Raw genomic sequence first — 20,345 nt, forward strand, 5'->3', positions numbered from 1 at the left:
AGCCAGAAGCATCTGGAAGAGTCTAGGAGAGAAAGTAGTGAACTGAACCTTTCCAGAGGGGAGGGGAAAGGGGGAGAGATAAGCTAGACAAGTTTACGGTGGGGGGTGCGGCGAGAAGAGCGGCTTTTTTGTTTATTTGCCTGGAATTCTAGGATAGCTTTGAACTCCTGATCCTCCAGTCTCATCCTTTTTAGTGCTGGGATTACAGACCCTAACTGATTATTAAATGGCCCAACATAGCCTGTTTGCCTCTGAGTTTGCAAACATTCCATCCCTCCATAATCACAAGGTCCTGCCCAACCACTATTTAACCGACTGTAGGATCTTTAATAAGGATGTAGATTCTTCAGAGAAATGCAGTTCGCAGGGGACATGCTATGTCTCCTCAGATCACCAGCGCCCCAAGCGAGCCCAGAGTTGTATGCCATGAACCCTTGGTGGCCTCTGCAGCCCCAGCTTCCAAAGGCCCACCCTCTTCTCCAGCGCTCGGCTCCACCTTCTTCCCTCTATGGGCGGTGGGCGGGGCCACTCGATGACGTAAACTGGGCGTCTTACGAAGGGCGGGCCCTGTTTCCGGACTGAGAATTCGTCGCGTTTCTGAGGCGACGCCTCAGCGGGCAGTTAGCCACCGTTCAGGTAGCCGCTCGGAGCGGTGGGTCTCGGCCCCAGCGACACCATGGGGGCCGTCCTCGGCGTATTCTCCCTCGCCAGCTGGGTGAGTCCCGAGGCCTCGGTCCTCCGAGACCTTAGGCGCGCGGGGAATGGTTGTCAGGCCGCCCAAGGTGGATCCAACACTCTCTGAGGCTGGCAGAGAGGAGCGGGCAGGCCCGGGGGCTACGCGGGCCTTACGGGAACCCAGGCCCGGTAGGCGACGTCTCGGGGTCGGGGTGCGGCGGCTTGGCTGGCTCTCGGTGTGGGCGGAGGGTCGCGGGAGGCCGGGCCGCCATTGTTTACAATTTCGACGCCCCGCCCCCGCGAGCTTTCCGGATCCCGGGTTCCGACGGCCCGGCGACACCGTGGTTCCAAGGCGGGGGGATTCATGAGTGGGTTGAAATTTAGGGTCACTGGAGTCATTTTTCTTCATAGTTCGGCATATGCCGGTGCTACGCAGGGTGGGTTTGGGAACGGGGATTTTAAGTCAGCACCGCTGCCGATCGCGAGCAAAAGGGGCTGGCTATAGGCGTTTATTTAATTAGGAGTCCGGAGGCCTAAACATTCTGGGATTAAACACACTATCATTCCACTCCTCCAGAGCTGTTGTGAGGGTAAAATGAAGACATTAGTCAGATCACTTTGTCAATAGTAAAACATTTTTTAGAAGTTGATTTTAGGATCTCTTTAACCCACGGAATAATTTTAACAAATCTGCCTCAGAGTAACATGGTAGCTTGAACCAATGGCTAATTGTTTTCTCCTTCCCGAACTGATGTAATGAACCAAGGACTCAGTCTCTGCTAATGTCAGCGGCATGTCTCAGGGCAGAGGTAATGTTGTAGATATCTTTTTCATTTTCCTCTTGGTTTAAAACCAAAATTTGAGAATATGCTATCCAGGTGTTTATATCTGGAAACTCCTTACTTATTTTGTTAATTCAGTTTTCACCCAGTAGGGGGTTAATATACCAGAGCGAAATGAGGGAAGAGAATAATAGGATATTAGAGGCTGTGGAGGGAGAGGCATGGCAGATCATTTGTTATCTCAGCACTTGGGAGACCCTGTTGCAAAACAGAGAGGCGCAAATTATAGTTTATGGGTAGGTCTTTAGAGTCTGTGGGTTTAGTGGACAATTGTCAGTACCCACCCACCCCCAAAAAGAGTGGGGCAGGATATCAAGGAGCCAAATTATGTAGATAGCCATTGAAAGACCCCCGGAGGGTATCTTCCGTCTGAAGAGACCCGTTCCAAGGAACAGCGAGACCACTCACTTCGGATGCAAGTAGCAAGAGGTTTATTTAGATACACAGGTACCTGTGGGCACACAGTCTCTTGGAGGACTTGCGCGCCGGACAAAGGGGCAGTCCCCTTTTTATAGGGCTTGGGGGACAGAAGCAAGGTACAGAAGCATAGCAACAGGGTTCTAATTGGTTAGTTTAAATGTGGCCAGGGAGTGAGCCCAAGGACATGGCTCCAAGGAAACAGCTCCTGATACCAGCTGGGGCTGCAGCTCCTGAGAATAGTTGCCTTGGGCTTATCTAAGTGTGGGAACTATGGCAGACATATGGCTCCAAGGACACAACTCTTGGTTCCAGTCGGGGGCTGCAGCTTATCCGAAAGCTGGGCTTGTCTGAATGTCTTCCTTTCTTTGTCTATTGCTAGCTGGCCGCCCACCGGTATCTTGCTTGGCCACCTGGGACCCTGACCTAGCCTGCACAGCCTTACAGACCCAAGTTTTCGGAAGAGGAGGGCAGCCTTGGCCCCTCCTTTGGGACAGGGAGTTGTTTTTTTGTCCTTGCCTCAACATGTGTGGCAGGATGTCCTTGCCTCAACATGTGTGGCAGGATGTCCTTGCCCTGGTCCAGGTGGTCAACTGCAGATATTTTTTGTTTTGACAGAGACTGGGCTGTCCTCTGGCTCACTTTTGTTTCAGTATTTTTTTTTTTTATCCCTGCCTGTTCTGGGCCTAGCACAAAATGGCGTTACTGCAGCTAAAGCAGGAGGGGGTCTTTCACCATTATGTGCTTTTATTTTTCAGGTAATATCTTTTGTCATTTTGGTTGTTTAAGATTGAACCGAGACCCTTGTTTATTCAAAGCTCATCTCTGAGAGTTCCTCCAGTTACACCTCCAGTCCAGTCTTAGTCTTAGAGAATTCAAAGGACTTTTGTATTTGGTTAATTTTTGCCTTATTGAGCTAGGTTACCAGATCTTCCTGAATTTCCATGCTGGCCTTTCATTCACAGTTCTCCTGATTGAGCTTCCAGAGGACTAGGATTGTAGGAGTGTGCAATCTTGCCTTGCAATTTTGGCCTTTATGTATGTATTTATTTATTTTTTGAAATGAAGGTTTTCCTTTGTAGCCCAGGTTGGCCTTGAACTTGCCCCAATCCTATCAGCCTATCTAGTCCTGGGACTACAAGTGTGGATCCACACTACTGGCCTGTCTTAACAAAATGCTTAAAGTTAATGCTTTTTAAATTTAGGCTGTCTAGAACTTCAGATTCTTCTGCCTCTGCCTTCTGAGTGCTGGGGTTACAGAAGTATGCCACTTTGCCTGGCTTTTTTTCCTGAAAAGAGTATATTTGTGTAAAAAAGTTCTTGCTGATGAGTAACTTGGGCAGGTGATTAGGTCTTACTGCTTGTATGTCTGATTTAGGGAAAGAGAAAGAGGCAACAGGGGGATTTTTAGCCTGAGGACAAGGAGTTTTGTCTTTTAAAATGTGAAGTGGGATAGATACCAGGTGTTTGTTTTACATTGGCATGAGAAATGGTTCTCCCTTGCTTTTAAACATCCCTTTAACTGGGGATTTGTGGCCACATTTTCTAGAAGTTGCTACTTTAAGTCAGATGAGGGAGACTTTGAGGCTAGGATTTTGGCTGGAGCAACAGAAAGAGTTGAGTTTTCTGTTCATGAAATAGAGAAAAAAATAGAGCATATAGTAACAGGTAGATTGCACCATAGTTACTGATTTCCTGCTATGCAGAGGTGTAAAGTACAGCCTCTAAAGGTGATAAATAAATATACAGAGAAATAAATAGGTATACTGGTGTCTTAGGGTTTTACTGCTGTGCATAGAAACCATGACCAAGGCAATGCTTTAAGGACAACATTTAATTGGGGTTGGCTTACAGGTTCCGAGTTTCAGTCCAGTATCAAGGCAGGAGCATGGCAGTGTCCAGGTACCATGGTTCAGAGTTCTACATCTTAATCCAAAGGCAAACAGGAAAAGAATAGCTTCCAGGCAGTAAGGAAGAGGGGTCTTAAAACTCTTACCCTCAGTGACACACTTACTCCAAGGCTACACTTCCTAATAGTGCCACAACCTGGGCCAAACAAATGCAAACTATCACAATTGGTTTGCTGGTACTTTATAGCAAAGTACCACAGATTGGTGTAAGCAATAGCAATTGGTGGAAGCTACAGATCTGAGGTTACGGTGGCTCGAGGTTGTTATCTTCTGCAGTTGATAAGAGACTGCCTCTGCACAGTCTCTGCCTTTTGGTTTGCTGGTGGAGTCTTTACTTTCTTTGGCTAATAGATTTGGGATTGACAGGCCAGTAATGCCCAAGATGTGAATAATCACTAAAGAGGACAATAGAGAGCTTATTAGATTCACTCTAATACAGCTACTGTAGGCAAAACAATAGAAACTACTGTTCGTTCTAAGGGGCTACTTTTGATGGGACGTGTTTCAACTAAGTATAGCTGTAGTGCCCTGGCTATGATGTTCATTTCTTGATGGCTAGGCAGAATTATTATTTCCATGAGAAATAAATTTTACAGACTAGTTTGAATTAACTATGCAGGGTAGTCAGGTATTTTTAGGGGTCAAGCGTAAGCAGAATCTGAACTACTCATTAAAGAATGAAATAGGGTAGACATAGTGGCATATGCCTTTGATCCCAGCAATCTGGGAGCAGAGGTAGGCAGAACTCTGAGTTCAAGGCTAATACAACCTGGTTTACACAGCAAGTTCCAGAACAGCCAATAGTTACATAGAGAGAACGCATCTCAAAAAGGAAAAAAAAAGTGGAATGGAATTTTTTGCTATTTTTGTTTTTTTCAAAGACAGGGTTTCTCTGTATAGCCTTGGGACTCAATCTATAGACCAGGCTGCCTTTGAGTTTGGAAGCTGCCTGCCTCTGCCTTTAGAGTTCTGGAATTAAAGAAATGCACCACTATGCCAAGAATGGAGTTTTTTACAGTGATATTTGGATGCCCTAAAATAAATTGCAGCCAGAGCATCACCAGATTTGAACTATAATTTGGCTCTTTTGGACTGAGGCTGACTGTCAGTCTAGTTCATGTTTCCTGTTGGACATACTGCAGTATACTGAGCCTTTTGTAGGTCAGGAATCATGCTAGATACTTCATATTCTGGACATGAATGCCATTCTTCACAGTGACCTTGCTCAGATGATAGGTGGTGTCAGGCTCATTTTACTTCTGAGAGAACTTCTAAGTGAATCAGCTTGCTCTAATACAAATAGTCTAATACATCTGTAAAAGCTTAAAATGATTGCTGAGACCATGTCATAAGACTAGAATTTTTTTTTTTTTTTTAAGATTTATTTCTTTATGTATGTGAGTATACTGTAGCTGTTTTTAAACACACCAGAAGAGGGCATCAGATCTCATTACAGATGGTTGTGAGCCACCATGTGGTTGCTGAGAATTGAACTCAGGACCTTTGGAAAAGCAGTCAGGGCTCTTAACAACTGAGTCATCTCTCCAGCCCTTATCTTCTTCTCCTTCTCCTTCTCCTTCTTCTTCTTCTTCTTCTTTGTATTTAAATATTTTAGATTATTATATGTATAGAGTGTTTTACTACATTTCTGTATGTATACCACCTGCATGCCTGGTGCCCACAGAGGTCAGAAGAGAAGGATCCCTGGAACTGAAGTTGAAGCTGGTTGTAAGCTACCATGTGGGGTACTGGGAACTGAACTCCAGTCCTCTTCAAGAAAAACAACTGTACTTAACTGCTAAGCCATCTCTCTAGCTCTAGTCATCCACTGTTAATAGTTATTAGTTATGAATCTGAATTAACTCATTCTTGTACTGTGATTTGATAATCTTAAGTATCAATGCAAGTTGATAGTTCTTAACAAGCATGCAAATGTCTTATTTGGGGTGTGGGGCGATGTTGGGAGAGAGTCTCACCATATAACCTTGGCTGGCCTGAAACTTACTGTGTAGACTACACTGCCATCAAATTCATAGAGATCTTCCTATTTTTATCTCACAAGTAATAAAATTAAAGGCATGAGCCACCATACCTGGCTGTAGTAATGTAGTAATGCCTTATGAAACATCACTTTGGGAACTAACAGTAAACAAGGCGTAGAGTTGTCTGTATTTTTCTTACATTGTTTTCACACAAAATGTGTTCTCTGTGAATATATTATGGAAGCTTTTTTTGTTTCAGGCATGGTGTGTGGGGCTCATTTACTGTAGTAAAGTCTAAAGGAGGAATATTTTATTGAGTCCATTTTGGTTAGATACATTTTTTACTAAGGTGGTGGGAATAACATTGGTCCTAAAGCCTCTGCACTTTTACTTTGTCTTTATGTTGTGAGTCAGACTTCTTATGTAGTCCCAGTTGTCTTTAAACTTGTGATACTCTACTATAAACTTTTTAAATGCCAAGCGTGCTCATGTGTGTTACTATGCCTTGGTTTTCTTGATCTGTAGCCCATATAGCCTGGAACTCATGGTCCTTCTGCCTCTGCCTTCTAAGTGCTGGGATCATGGGATTCTGTTAGAGCTTCTAAACCCCGGTTTGCCTCCTGAGAGCAGTGAAGGAGCTCTCATGGCCCATGGTGTTGCTCTTACAGGTTCCATGCCTATGCAGTGGTGCATCATGTCTGCTGTGCAGTTGCTGTCCTGTCAGTAAGAATTCCACTGTGACTCGGCTCATCTACGCTTCTATTCTCATCCTTGGCACTATTGTGTCTTTCATCATGATGACAGAAGGCGTACAAACTCAGCTGAAGAAGGCAAGTAGAAGCAATAGCGTCTTACCATGTGGGGTTTTAAAATTACTTTTTATATTTTGCAATACTTATAATTGTGATTTTTGCTGTTACACTTGATCAATATCATTTAAAATAGTTTTTAAAAATTTTATTTTCTGTATCTAAGTGTTCTGTCTACTTGTATGAATGAGCATCAAATGTGTCATGGTACCTGTAGAGGCCAGAAAGAGGGTGTTATGTCCCCTGGAACTGGAGTTATAGATAATTGTAAGCCTACCATGTGCTAGGATTGGGACCCCAGTCTTCTGCATGAGGAACCAAGTGCTCCTAATCACAGTCATATCTCCAGTTGTAGTAACTTGGGGCATTTAACATCGTTATTATAATTATTATTATGAGATAGGGTTTCTGGTAGCTTAGATTGGTCATACATTTACTGTATAGTTTAGGCTCACTTTGAACTCTTGATCCTCCTGCCTTTCCTTCTCAAGTATGGAGATTGCAGGTACATGCTGGTTTAAATTATCTTTGCTTGAAGTCAGAACACATGACTACAGAAGAAGACTATGAGGTGTTAGTCTTCTTGCAGACATAGAAGTCAGAATGAACGTTGCTGGGCTCTAACAATCCAGACAAAAACAGAATTTAGAACTTAGTAATTTAGAATTAGTCTTTTCCTTGCTCATGTAAGCTTTTAAAAAGCTTTACTTTGGAAGGAGTTTATTGTAGCTGAAAAAGTCTGTGGGAAAATGGAGATAACCTAAGGAAGATGGGTTAGTTGAGGACTGAACCCATAGCCTCATTCTGAGCCCTGCCACTGAGCTAATTCTGTTCAGAGAAGGGCTGCTAAATGACCCAAGCTAGTCTTAAATTCAGCCTGTAATCCCAATTGGCTGGGAACTTGTGGTCATCTTACTTCAGCCTCCAAAACTTTGGGATTACAGGGTTAACTATCAACCCTCTGTATTTTATATGAGGTTTTTGGCTGCATGTATGTATGTGCACAGTGTGTGTGCATGGTGCCTTTGGAGGTGAGAAGAAAGGATTGGCTCCCCTGGAACTGGAGTTACAAATGGACAGTTGTGAACGACCATGTGGGTGTTGAGAACTAAATCTTGGTCCTCTGCAGAAATACAAAGTGCTCTTCATTGCTAAGCAGTTTCTCCTTTCAGCTTTTAGTTTTTATATGTGATCTGTGTGTGTTCTTAGGTAATAAGATTGTAGTCAATTGGAAGTCAAGGAGAGAAATCTCATTGTCTTGAAATTGCTAAGGGGGGGTCTTTATTTATTTATTTACTTATTTTAATAATTCCTTGCTTCTGTAGTAAGGTAGCTTTTTTTTTTTTTTTTAATTTAATTTTGATATTCTCACAGCATTGAAATTCCTTGCCTCCTCAGATTCCTGGGTTCTGTGAAGGAGGATTTCAACTCAAGATGCTTGATGCAAAAGCAGAGAAAGATTGTGATGTGCTGGTTGGTTTTAAAGCTGTGTATCGGATCAACTTTGCCATGGCCATCTTTTTCTTTGCCTTCTTTTTGCTCATGTTCAAAGTTAAAACAAGTAAAGATCCTAGAGCAGCAGTACACAATGGGTATGTAAGATTGTCTTTCAATGTGTATGGTTCTTCTCCCTCAGCAGTTAATATGCCATTGGAATCGAAGCAATGGAATCTTCATGAACAATTGTTTATTTTTACAATTTCTGATAGCTTTCTTTTAGGTTTCTAGAAACCTTGCAAAATAGGTCAGACACAGCGCTTAGACATTGCATGTTTTCTTCATTCATAGACAAGCATGTACTTGAGACATGTATGATCACATATGACCACACACACAGCATAAGATAAAGTTTTTTAAAAAAGGAACAAATATATGGACTGCTGATTTATTTATTCTCTTGGTTCCCCTCTTACCACAGTTCCTCTCGCACATGTACTTCTCAGCTGGAAGCTGATGGGAACTTAGAAAATACTGTTTGTTTGTTATTTTTATTTACTTGGTTTTTCTATTTTCGAGACAGGGTTTTTCTGTGTAAGCCTTGGCTGGAACTCACTGTAGAGTAGAGTGGCCTTGAACTCAGAGATCTGCCTGCCTCTTCCCTAGTGCTGGAGTTAAAGGTGGTTTTTATGGATGTTGTAACTGAAATTCAGAGAAGTTAAATAAATATCTCATAGCTGGGAAAGGTTGAAGATAGGATTAACATGTATGTTTTATTCTCAGAGCTTGATACTTCATGTTTTACCAAGCACACCACATTGACTAGTTGGGTGGTTTGTTTGTTTGTTTGTTTGTTTTTTGTTACTTTTTAGGACAGGACCTCATCAACTCAGGCTGGCCTTAAAATCCTGATCCTTATACCTCCACCTCCCTAGTGTGTACCACCATAGCCAGCATAAAAACCATAGTAAAGGCTATAGATTTAAAGTCGTATTTTGGCCCTGGCCTTTTTGATAATGACTTCTGCCACGGTATACACAAGGTATTTATTTTGTCCTATTTTGTAAATGTAGGATTGGGAGATAATTTCTTCCATAAACATAATGATGAATGAACAACTCTCCATGTAGAAACTGTTAGAACTTGTAATTCTGGAGAAAGTATTATCTTTATGAGCTAAAACTAGGAAAACTCTTTAAATTTACTCATAAATTTAAGTGACTTATCTTGTATGCTAATTGTTTTCTCCAAGAAATGATCCAACTCTTCTGACCCCAGCTCTCAGCAGAGTTCAGTTTCCTAACTCCCACTTGTAACTACTAGTAAGCCACCCCATCCTTGAATTATCAGATGATTTTTATCTAGTGCCATCCTGCCTTGTGACTACTAGCCCATATACTAAGGCAGACTGTAGATTGGGTATTGAAGAAACCCCTCCAAATTTCCCAGTAACCTATCTTCTTCCAAGATTTTTTCCTCAGGGTGTCTTCATATAATGCTGCAACTCTTTTTATTCTGGGGGAACTGAAGGGAACTGAATGGCTTTTCCCCTTTGACCTCCATCTTGCTATCCATAATTGTTGTCTCTTCATGGCTGCCTATGGCTATGGTGCTGTAATGCTAATGCTCATCTGAAGGGTTATTTATTAGTCTCCTTTTCTGCCAGACCAGTGTAACTTGCGTATAATACTGTGTGTGTGGCAGAGGTGGTGAGATTGAATTTAGGGCCTTGCATGTTCTGGGCAACCATTCTATTCCAGTGAACTCCAACCTTAGCCTTCTTTTACTTTTTTTTTTTTTAAACTGAAACAAGGTTTTGATTTATTCTGTAGCCCATGCTGTCGTGGAATTTGGTATCTTCATACTTCAGCCCCTTGAGTTACTGGGATCATAGGCATGTGTCACAAGGCCTGGTTTAATGTATTTTATATGAAATATTAAGTGAAGTAGACTGGTATCAAATGAGGAAGCAACCCTAGATATTTATGTTGCAAGTGCTAGTTAGGCTTTATTTTTGTAATCGTAAATGTATTTTTCTCAGTGTAAGAATAAAAATTCCATTTCATAAGTTACTTTCTATATTTTAATAGGTTTTGGTTCTTCAAAATCGTTGCCATTATTGGTATCATGGTTGGATCTTTCTACATCCCTGGGGGCCATTTCACTGAAGGTATGACTTACTGCAGAGGCATTAATATGTACAACCATGTGGTGATGAAGGGCTGTATTTCCTAGTGATTTGTAGGACTGGCTTTTAATGTGGTGTCCAGTTGTTTAACTATGTAGTAAGACAGTGATGGATTAAAACCTGGAGGTAGTCAGTCCGCTGCTCAGCTTTTCTCTAGAACTACATGTTAATTACTATTTAATAGTTTATCTTCTCATTTGGTAAGAAAAGTCCATTGGGGCTTGTCGATACGAAAACCTAACATTTTCATGCTGCCTTTGTCTTAATTTGCTTCTATACCATGGCAGCAGGTGACATCTGACAATCTCCCATGTGGTTTTTCCCACTAAAAATAAAGGAAAAGTCTTGTGGAATTATTTGGAATGTGAGAGCCTATTGTACCATCTTGTCCTAACTGGGTGTGTGTCTGCCTGGACACCCTCAGTTTCACTCCTAACAGCCACATCTACCTTGGCAACATGTTCAGACTGTCCATGATTCTGACCATGGTTCAGATATATTAACTAACTGAAATAATTTTGTTTGTGCAAGCTAAACAAAACTAAAACAATTAGATTCCTTTAATTGTCATGTGTTGTCAGAAAATATTGCTAAGCTTTGCAAAAGGATATTACTCCAACCTCACTCAAACACTGATGTAATTGTGGTTTTGTCTTTAAAACAATGTACTGGAGCTAGAGAGATGCCTCAGTGGTTAAGAGCACTGGCTGTTCTTCCAGAGGTCATGAGTTCAATTCCCAGTGACCACATGGTAGCTCACAACCATCTATAAGGAAATCTGATGCTCTCTTCTGGCATGCAGATGTGTGTAGCAGATATGCTCATATATTAAATAAACTTTTTAAAAGGACAATAAGAAAGAAAGAACCCCTGAGCTTAAGCATTAAGAGACATTTTGTAGGAATTAGCCTATTTTTGGTCTGTCCATTTTTAAATGCTTTTATTTTTTATGCTTTTAATTGGCTAATGCATTGTTATGGATAACTCCTTGTTATCATTTTACTATGCTCCCTTTTGTGCAAACTAAAACAGGTTTTAAAAGGTCTCAGGGTGAAAGATAATTGCCATGAAACTGATGTCCAGCCTGAACTTGATCCCTGTTATCTCAAATTATGTAAGGAGGAAACTGAGTCACAGAAACTGTTCTCTGATGTTTTATGATGTCTGTGAGAGCATGTGCATGTGTGCACACACACACACACACACACACACAAATAAATTTAAAGTGTTGCTAAAGGCATGAAATCCTGCACAACATTCCTCAAAGAAATGTAAATTTGAAATGATAATAATCAAACTATTGCTGGAGATACAGTTTGGCAGTCACCTGGAATGATACTCTTATGGTGAGAAATAACTAACTTCTCTTTGTTTACAGTCTGGTTTTTTGCTGGAGTGTTGGGGGCCACTTTCTTCATTTTAATCCAGCTGGTGCTCTTGGTAGACTTGGCTCACTCTTGGAATGAATTATGGGTAAATCGAATGGAGGAAGGAAACCCAAGACTCTGGTATGCTGGTAGGTATCTACCCTCACCTTAGAGCGTCATGCTTGCTACCTTAAGAAGGATGTAAATAACATCTCAATGTAAGGTTTCTATATTTTAAAATGCATGTGGGTGTTTTACTTGCATTGATGTCTGTGCATTCTATGCATGCAGTGCCTATGGAAGCTAGAAGAGCTCATCAGATTCTGAAACTGAAACCCATGACCCGTGGAAGAGTAGCCAGAAGTGCTCTTAACCAGTGAACCTTTTCTCCAGCTGCCTTTCATAAAGCTGGGTTTTGTCAGCTATGCCTATTGTGAATTGTGTGCATTTCTGGGAGATGAGCATACTACAATCAGTTGTATTCTCTCAGTTTATAATGTAACTGTTGATGCTAAGCAAGAACTTTCAGATTCAGAATTATATAGCTAATTGATAATCCATGTGAATGGAAAAGAATATTTTCTGTAGGTTATTTGAAAGTAGCAGATGAACTGTTTTCCCAGATGAGGGAGGTCATCTCATTATTTGTGAAAGGACCCAGTTTAGAGTAGCCAGTGACTGCAGAATAAAATTGTCTCAATCAAGGGCCTGATTTGTTTACCCCAGACACCATCCCTGGCATACAGTTACTATTAGCTCTGACCTTGTTTGAGAAGTTGAGCTCTGTGTAGCCCAAACCAACCTTGAACTTGTGATCCTTCTGCTTTAACTTCCCAAATGCTGGGATTACAGATACTCATCCATTACACCTGACCCTCAGCTGTGCTGTTGAAAGACCAGCAATCATCTAGAAAAGCTTACATACACATTTTTACTTGGTAGATTTTGGAGTTTAATGGCGAGTTATTTCAAAACAGTATAAAAGTTTAGCCTTGGAGCATTTTACAGTTTACTGTGGACTGAATTGACTGTCTTGAGTTGTACAGCATGAAAGAAGCTTGACCTTAATTCACGCTGGTATTGAGATGGTGGACTTACTGTTGATACTGTGTTTTCTTTGCAGCCCTGCTGTCCTTCACAAGCCTCTTCTATCTCCTTTCCATCATCTTTGCTGTGCTGCTCTACATCTTCTACACCAAACCTGACGATTGCACAGAAAACAAGGTCTTCATCAGTCTGAACCTCATTTTTTGTGTTGCAGTTTCTATTGTATCCATCCTCCCCAAAGTCCAGGTATGGAGGTTTTCTGCTTTCTCCTATGAAAGAATTAATGCTAGCTAAGTTTAAATTCCAGACAAGGGGGGCTGGAGAGATGCCTTGGTGGGTAAAGATGCTCAGTATCCTGAGTTCCATCCCCTGTACCCTTAGGGTTGATGAGAACTGACTTCTGCTTGTTATGCAAGGACCTTCACACAGCTACATAAAAGGCTGAAGTGTGATAATCCCTTAAGGAATTGGAGGCTAATTTAGAAAACAATAGTTCAGCCCTTTCTCAAGAAATCTGGAGGAAGTGTCTGAGTTGCCTTGGCCAGTAAAGGTGCTTGCCAGTTGACCTCAGTGCCATATCTGGAACCCTGTAGTGGAAGGAGAACCAACTCCTGACCTCCATACTTGAGGTCTTCTACCACACATGCACACCACCACCACTATATATAAAGCATGAAAGGCCAGGATATAGCTTGGTTGGTTGGTTGATAGAGTACTTTTTCATCCTGTCTAAAGCCCCGAGTTTGATCAGCACCAGGCAAGGTGCTGCACACCTATAATGGTAGCATTCTGGAGGTGGAGGCTTAAGGACAATTGTTCAAGGTCATCATCTTTAGCTAAGTGAGTTCTAAGGCCAGCCTTAGATTACATGAGATCCTGTCTCAAAATAAAATTCTTTGTTACTTCACATTTAATACTTTCTAGACATGGTACATCTCTAACCCAACAATGTTGGAGGTTAAAACAGGATTGAGTTTGGGCAACAGTATCCAGAAAAAAAGAATTAGTATGAACAAAGAAAACTGAAGTTCCCAAAAAGTGGTGGGTCTTGTGGTAGAGTTGGGATTTTTCTTCATATAGAGTCTAGAAAGCTAGGCAGTGGTGGTACATACCTAAATCCTGGCACTTGGGAGACAGAGGCAGGCAGATCTCTGTGAGATCCAAGACAACCAGAGCTACATAGAGAAATCTTGACTTGAAAAACAAAAACAAACAAAAAGACTAGAAACTTAAGAAACTAAAAGCCTTTGTGTGATATACAGGAGTTTTCAAGGTTGTGAAATGCTTTTGTAGACAGACCATCAATCAGGTGCATTGTATTCCTTATTATTTTGCAGAGTAACTCAAACTGAAGGGTTACCTGTTATCTTTTAACTGTCAGAAAGAGTAAGATTTCAGTTTCTGACAATTGGCTGCATCCTGTGGAGGCAAGCAGGCTTTCAGAAGGTCTTCACTTGCCATCCATATGACATTGTTTCTGTTTTGATTCCATAGGAACATCAGACTCGCTCTGGCCTCCTACAGTCCTCCATCATCACTCTGTACACCCTTTACCTCACGTGGTCGGCCATGACCAATGAACCTGGTAAGGGAATGGCTAACCCCTGATAGCGTACTCTTGGTAGGTGTACACACTAGAGCTGGGGCGAATGTGACACACCAGTCCATTGCATAGTGTAGGCTTTATCTAACCTACACTAAGTCTCACAGTTAAAGAATGTTAGGTGAAGGTGAGCTTGCTTGGCCTTTTGATGGAATTTATGTTTTCTCTTTCTTCCTCTCCTTCCCGCCCTCTGGGGACTTGACTAGGTCCTATTGTTCCAGTGGCTGTTTATGTAGATGTGCTGGTCTCACAAAGATTCTCCTGTCTCTGTCTCCTGAGTGCTGGGATTAAGGAACTACTCAATAGAATATTCTAGACTCTTTTAAAGGTAGAAATTATTGTAAGATCGTTGACCTCTGTGATGATGATTATATTAAGCAGCTGAAATAGAACAGGGATAAGCTCCTGTTTGGAAAGCTTGTGCACCAAACTAAAACTCTCAAAGCAGTCACAGTAGACATTTACAAAAATCAAGGTAGTGTTTTTTTTCTAAAGCTCAATCATTGGTCATGATGTAATTACAGCATTGACTGCTGAGTTTCAGGTTCTTCTAAGCACAGCTTTCCTATGTTTTAAACACAGTTAACTGGTGTGTGGACAGGCCCTCTGCTTCATTCCTGGTATAACCAAGAGTGAGCTGTAACTAATGATAACAAACAAAAATTGTGTTTCAGAGAGGACATGCAACCCTTCCCTCATGAGCATCATCACACACTTAACTTCACCAACTGTGTCTCCAGCAAATTCAACTACTCTTGCTCCTGCCTATGTTCCACCATCACAGAATGGACACTTTATGAATTTGGATGATTTTGGGGGACTGACTATCTTTGTTATCTGCCTTATATATTCTAGGTAAGTTCTAGGTAAGAGGTGCTTAATACAATAGTCTTATGAAAATGAATCATATTGTTTTTAAACCATTGTGAAGAATTATAATGTAGGGGTTTTTTGTTTGTATGTATGTTTTTTCTTTTTTAATTTATTTTATAAAATGTTATTATAGCTCACAAAATTTGTTACATAATAATATATGATGAATACAAAACTTTTTTCTTTTTTTCTAAGAAGGACTGAGGCTTTCATAGTTTGGCCTTCCTTCTTTTTGAGCTTCATAAGGTCTGTGAGTTGTTTCTTGGGTATTCAGAACTTTCTGGGGTGTTTTTGTTTCTTCAAGACAGGGTTTCTCTGTATGTTGCAGGCTGACCTGGAACTCAGAGATCTGCCTGGCTTTACATTTAGACATCTTTGCCAACCCAGTAGTGTATGTTTCTTAAAGTTAAAAAAATCCTCTCATAATTTCTCTTGGTCTTATGGAGGTACCTATCTGCATAGAAGATAAAAAAAAAAATCTTCATTAGATTGTAGATGAGCTTGGAAAGGAATATTCAAAATTAATTTTTAGGATAAAATACAATGATTTGGGCAGAAAGTGTTAGATGGAGTGAAGAGTGCTTGTTTGGTGTATGTTAAGCCCTGAGTGTGATCTCCATAATTATTTTAAAAATTTTTATAAGTTGTTATATATTAAGTAAAGAACTGTAAGTTTAGTTGGCCCTGGCATGAAACCACAAATACAACTTGCTTCATTTACCCATTCTCCCACTCAGTTCATTTTTCATAAAATACGTTTATTAGATTACTAATTATTAATATAAAGATAAGAAATATTCAAAACTAGCCAAGATAAATGTATTTCTATAAATTGGCAAATAAGAGAGAATGTTTTATTGGGAGGAGCAGTGGTTGCACTGTTGTGTGCATATGAAGGTTAGTAGACAGCTTTTGGGACATAGGTCTCTCCTTCTACCCTGTGGGTTCTGGGCGTTGAATTGAGGTTATCAGGTTTAGTAGCAGACTACTTTATCCACTGTGCCATCTTGCTGGCCCTGATATAAAAATAGAAAAGAAAAAAGATGGCCTAGAGATCAGCAACCTATACTGTCAGTTAGGCTGGCTAGCAATTTTTGGTTTTTTGTTGTTGAGGCAGGAGCTTACATCCAGGCCAGCTTCACACTTGCTGTATAGCTGACTATAGGCTAGAATTGGTTCTTCACCGACCAAGTGGGTAGGTGTGTGTCCACTGCATGATACAGAAGTCATAGGGCGGCAGCTTTCAGGGACTGGTTTTTTCTTTCCCACTCTGCATTCCAGGGGTTGAATTCAGGTTGTCAGGGTTACACAAAAAGCAGGTTTACCTGCTGAGCTATCTCATTGGCCCAAGTTTTGGAGACAGACTCTCATAGCCCAGGCTTACCTTGAATTCTGCATTCTTCTTCTGGGTGGTAGGAGTATAATAATGTGTCACCATTCTGAATTTTTTGTTTTATTCTCTGAAAAAAACACTTTGGTTTCATTTATTTTTGTTTATGTGTGTGTTTGTCAGCTTGTCTATGTGCACCATTGAATTCCTGATCTTCCTATATCAGCCTCAGCATGTTGACATTATATCTCCACCATGGTATAACTGGAGCTGTAGAGATATCTCTTTATCTTGTCTAATTTCTATAGCTGGAACTATCGATACAGTGTTATATAGTAAATTTGAAAGTGGAATCTTTTGCTTTGTTGTTGACGGGGGTGAGGGGACAGTTTTTATCTTTCACTATTAAGTATGATCATGTCGGCTCCATCAGTTTAAGAAAAGTCTATATTCCTACTTTGACTATTTTCATCTTGAAAGAACACCAAATTAGGGCTGGAAAGATGGCTCAGTGGTTAAGAGCACTGATTACTCTCCCAGAGGTCCTGAGTTCAATTCCCAGCAACCACATGGTGGCTCACAACCATCTATAATGGGATCTGATGACCTCTTGGTCTCTTTTGGTGCATCTAAAGAGAGTGACAGTATATCTACATCCATTAAATAAATCTTAAAGGGGGGAGGGGTGTGCGTACGAAATTTTGTCACTTGCTTTTCCTGGCTATTGAAGTGATCAAGTAGTATTTGTCCTTTCTCTGTATTTTTTATTTGATTACTAATTTGTTCTTTTAGTGAGCATCTACGGTGCTGGCAATCCAGAGATGGCTATAGCTAGCAAGGCAGGATTGACAAGTGTTGGGGCAGGACACCTAGAGAGCTGTGAGAATTGAAGAAGCCTCTCACCCAGTCTAGGAAGGGGTGATGTCAGGGAAGAATTTCAAGAGGTTATGGCACTGAGACAGAGACATGAAGGATAAGTTAAGTTCTCTGAAAAGAGCTGCAGGACAAGCATGGCCTGTGAAATAGTAGACACTGCAGCATGTTTCTGGAAGTGAGCCATGGAGTAGCAGCTACTAAGAGTACCTTCCTGGAATTAATAGGCAGCAGGTTGTTGGGCAGAGCTTTCATCAGCCTCTGTGTCCAAAGTAGGAACAGCCCAGAAATAACCACACATATGTGGGCAAAAGAATCATTTCATCTAAAATAGTTCCCTTTTGATGTGACTTTCCAGTATCCGTACTTCAAGCAACAGCCAAGTTAACAAGCTGACCCTCTCTGGGAGTGACAGTGTTATCCTTGGTGATACCGCCAATGGAGCCAGTGATGAAGAAGATGGACAGCTTCGGCGGGCTGTAGACAACGAGAAGGAGGGGGTGCAGTATAACTACTCCTTTTTTCACTTGATGCTCTGCTGTGCCTCCTTGTACATCATGATGACCATGACCAGCTGGTACAGGTAGGAGGCTAGACAAAGGTATAAGAGCACTCAGCCCTTGGGAACGCCTAGGACATCTGTGAACCATCCTTATTGTGGAGCCCTTTGCTGCCTCAGAAAAGGAAGCCTTCTGTATTCAGTGTCCTTCTCTGAAATCCTTTTGTTTTCTTTGAGATAGTCCAGCTTCAAACTTCCCTTTGTTCTAGTTCTGCTATAGCAACCTTACTTCTGGGATTCTGAGCATGTGCCAACATGCCCTGCTTAAAACAGAGCCCAGTTGGACTTCTTTGCAATTGAAACTATTGGTAGCGTTTCTAGACTAGTTATTTGGGAAAGAAAATCGTAATATAAAGCCATTCAACATGACCTTGAAAAAAATTTTTTCTGTGCTTTTAAAGAGGCCATATTAAACTGTTCTGGTCAAAGTAATAATGTTCTAAGAAGAACCACTTCAGGAACAATATTTCCATTTTGCCAGTAATTAGAGTAATTCAGATGGTACTGAATAACCTTGTTGAAAGAATAGTTAGGTCTTAGAGAAAAGGAAAATGTTGTTTGAGAGTCAGAGTCTTTTGGCCATAATACCTGGAAGTAGCTTCTCAACTCCCTACTAGAACAATACTAGGGTTTATGGTGCCAGCTAAGTCTCACAGTGGGGTTTCTTGGTGTTAGCCTGGGTGAGTGGAATGGGAGGGATGCAGTTTTGCAATACTAATTGCTTTCTCCCTCCCTATTCTCTTGTTTTCTTAGCCCTGATGCCAAATTCCAGAAAGTATCCAGCAAGTGGATAGCTGTGTTGTTCAAAATGGGCTCCAGCTGGGTGTGCCTCCTCCTTTACCTCTGGACTCTTGTGGCTCCCCTGGTCCTCACAGGTCGGGACTTTAGCTGAGCTCTGTGTCAAGGGCACTGCTAAAGCTGACAAAAGTCTCCTTTTCTGAAAATTCATATCCATTTTACGTTTCATCACCTAGACTATTACGTGAACGCTTTGCAGATTTGGCTATATTCAGGTTTATATCAAAAGGCAAGATTGAATAATGCTTGATGCAGAATCTGAGCTTTCATACACATACATATTATGTTTATTTGTAAGGCTATAGCACAAAGGGAACATTTGTGTTTTCACATGAGCTGCAGCTGTGCTGTGGAGAGAAGTCTTTATATAAAGACCTGTAGATTCCTACAACTGGTTTAAGTTGTAAGTTAGAAGATTGTTGGATATTTAAGGCTATCTTTAATATATCTATTACAGTCTCCTTAAAAACCAAAAAGGAATACATTTATCCACATTACCCTCCTTCAGATGTGTAGCATCCTGGTTTTTGGCAAGGAATTATGTCTGGAGGTCCTTCCCCAGAAATGCAGCTGCTTGTAAGGCTGAGAGAAGGCTGTTGAGTTCTTGTACTTACTTATACTACACTGATGCTGCTTGGTAGAAGTCTGTGGCTTGATCAGATATGCCGCCCCAGTCAGTGCTTTGTAGATCTGATTAAAATGAAACGTTCACTTGGGAAACACTGCAGTGTTATGTAATGATCTTGTTGTGAGTGTGTAAAAGTCAAAGGCATGTCAGTTTATTACCTTTGCAACATAAAAGTACTTAATTAAAATAGATATTTAGTTTCTTGTTTGTTTGTGTATTTGTTTAGAAAGGGTCTTTCCCATATAACCCAGACTTGCTTGGAACTCAGATCATTCTGTCTGTTTCCAAGTACTGAAATGTAGGTCTGTACCACCATAGCTAGTTTCTTATGGCTCCTTCTGCAGTGGGGTTGATAGGTTTCCTTTGGTTGTTTGCTTGTTTGGAGAGTTCCCACATCAATCTAACATTCCAGGGAGGGAGCTCCTCTTCCTACACCTAAGATTGACTAGTAAAGTTTTAAGTTCACTTAGAAACTATCTCAAATATTATCTCTGGAAAAGACCAAAGTAGGTAAGAAATAGTTTAGGCACTGTCAAAAACGATATTCCTGAAAAGCAGTGTGCAAGAGAGGCATGATAAAACAGGCTTTTCAACAGAGACTCCCCAAGTACTGGTTCTGCAGTAGGCCCTGCCGAGGTAAAGACAAGACAGACAATCTTCCATCTAAGGAAGGTGAGCTGTTTAGCCTGGTAAATTAGTGCTGAAAACTCATCCCTGGATAAAGGCTAGCACAGTGACTTCCTCAAGAGAGTGCCTTTAGGATTTGTAACTTTGGTCCATACCAGATATCCGGGCAATTCATCTGAGATTTGAAATAGAGATGAAAAGGGGAGTTGGGGAGAAATTTACAGTTTAGACAATTTCCACATTAGTGTTTTAGGTGATAGGAGAGACTATTTCTAGATTAATCTGTGTAGATATGTTCTATTTGGGATTCAGGTTGTATATCAAAAGGATGGAGGTGGTCCCTTCATATGATGAATAGGTTTGGGAGGCAGACTGAGCTC

The 20,345-nt window shown here is 41.1% G+C and overlaps 1 protein-coding gene across 1 annotated transcript; it reads left to right on the top strand.

Annotated features, from left to right (window-relative positions):
• Window positions 1-572: 572 nt before the first annotated feature.
• On the top strand, window positions 573-19,545 carry SERINC3 (serine incorporator 3). The gene is made up of 10 exons (XM_080925166.1): window positions 573-715; window positions 6,495-6,656; window positions 8,034-8,227; window positions 10,163-10,242; window positions 11,639-11,776; window positions 12,751-12,920; window positions 14,169-14,259; window positions 14,952-15,132; window positions 17,712-17,936; window positions 18,666-19,545. Exons 1-10 carry the CDS (start codon window positions 677-679, stop codon window positions 18,802-18,804), a joined length of 1,419 nt encoding a protein of 472 aa, XP_080781292.1. The 5' UTR covers window positions 573-676; the 3' UTR covers window positions 18,805-19,545.
• Window positions 19,546-20,345: the final 800 nt, after the last annotated feature.

This window comes from Micromys minutus, assembly GCF_963924665.1.
Source record: "Micromys minutus genome assembly, chromosome: 11".
Classification (NCBI taxonomy): Eukaryota; Metazoa; Chordata; class Mammalia; order Rodentia; family Muridae; genus Micromys; species Micromys minutus.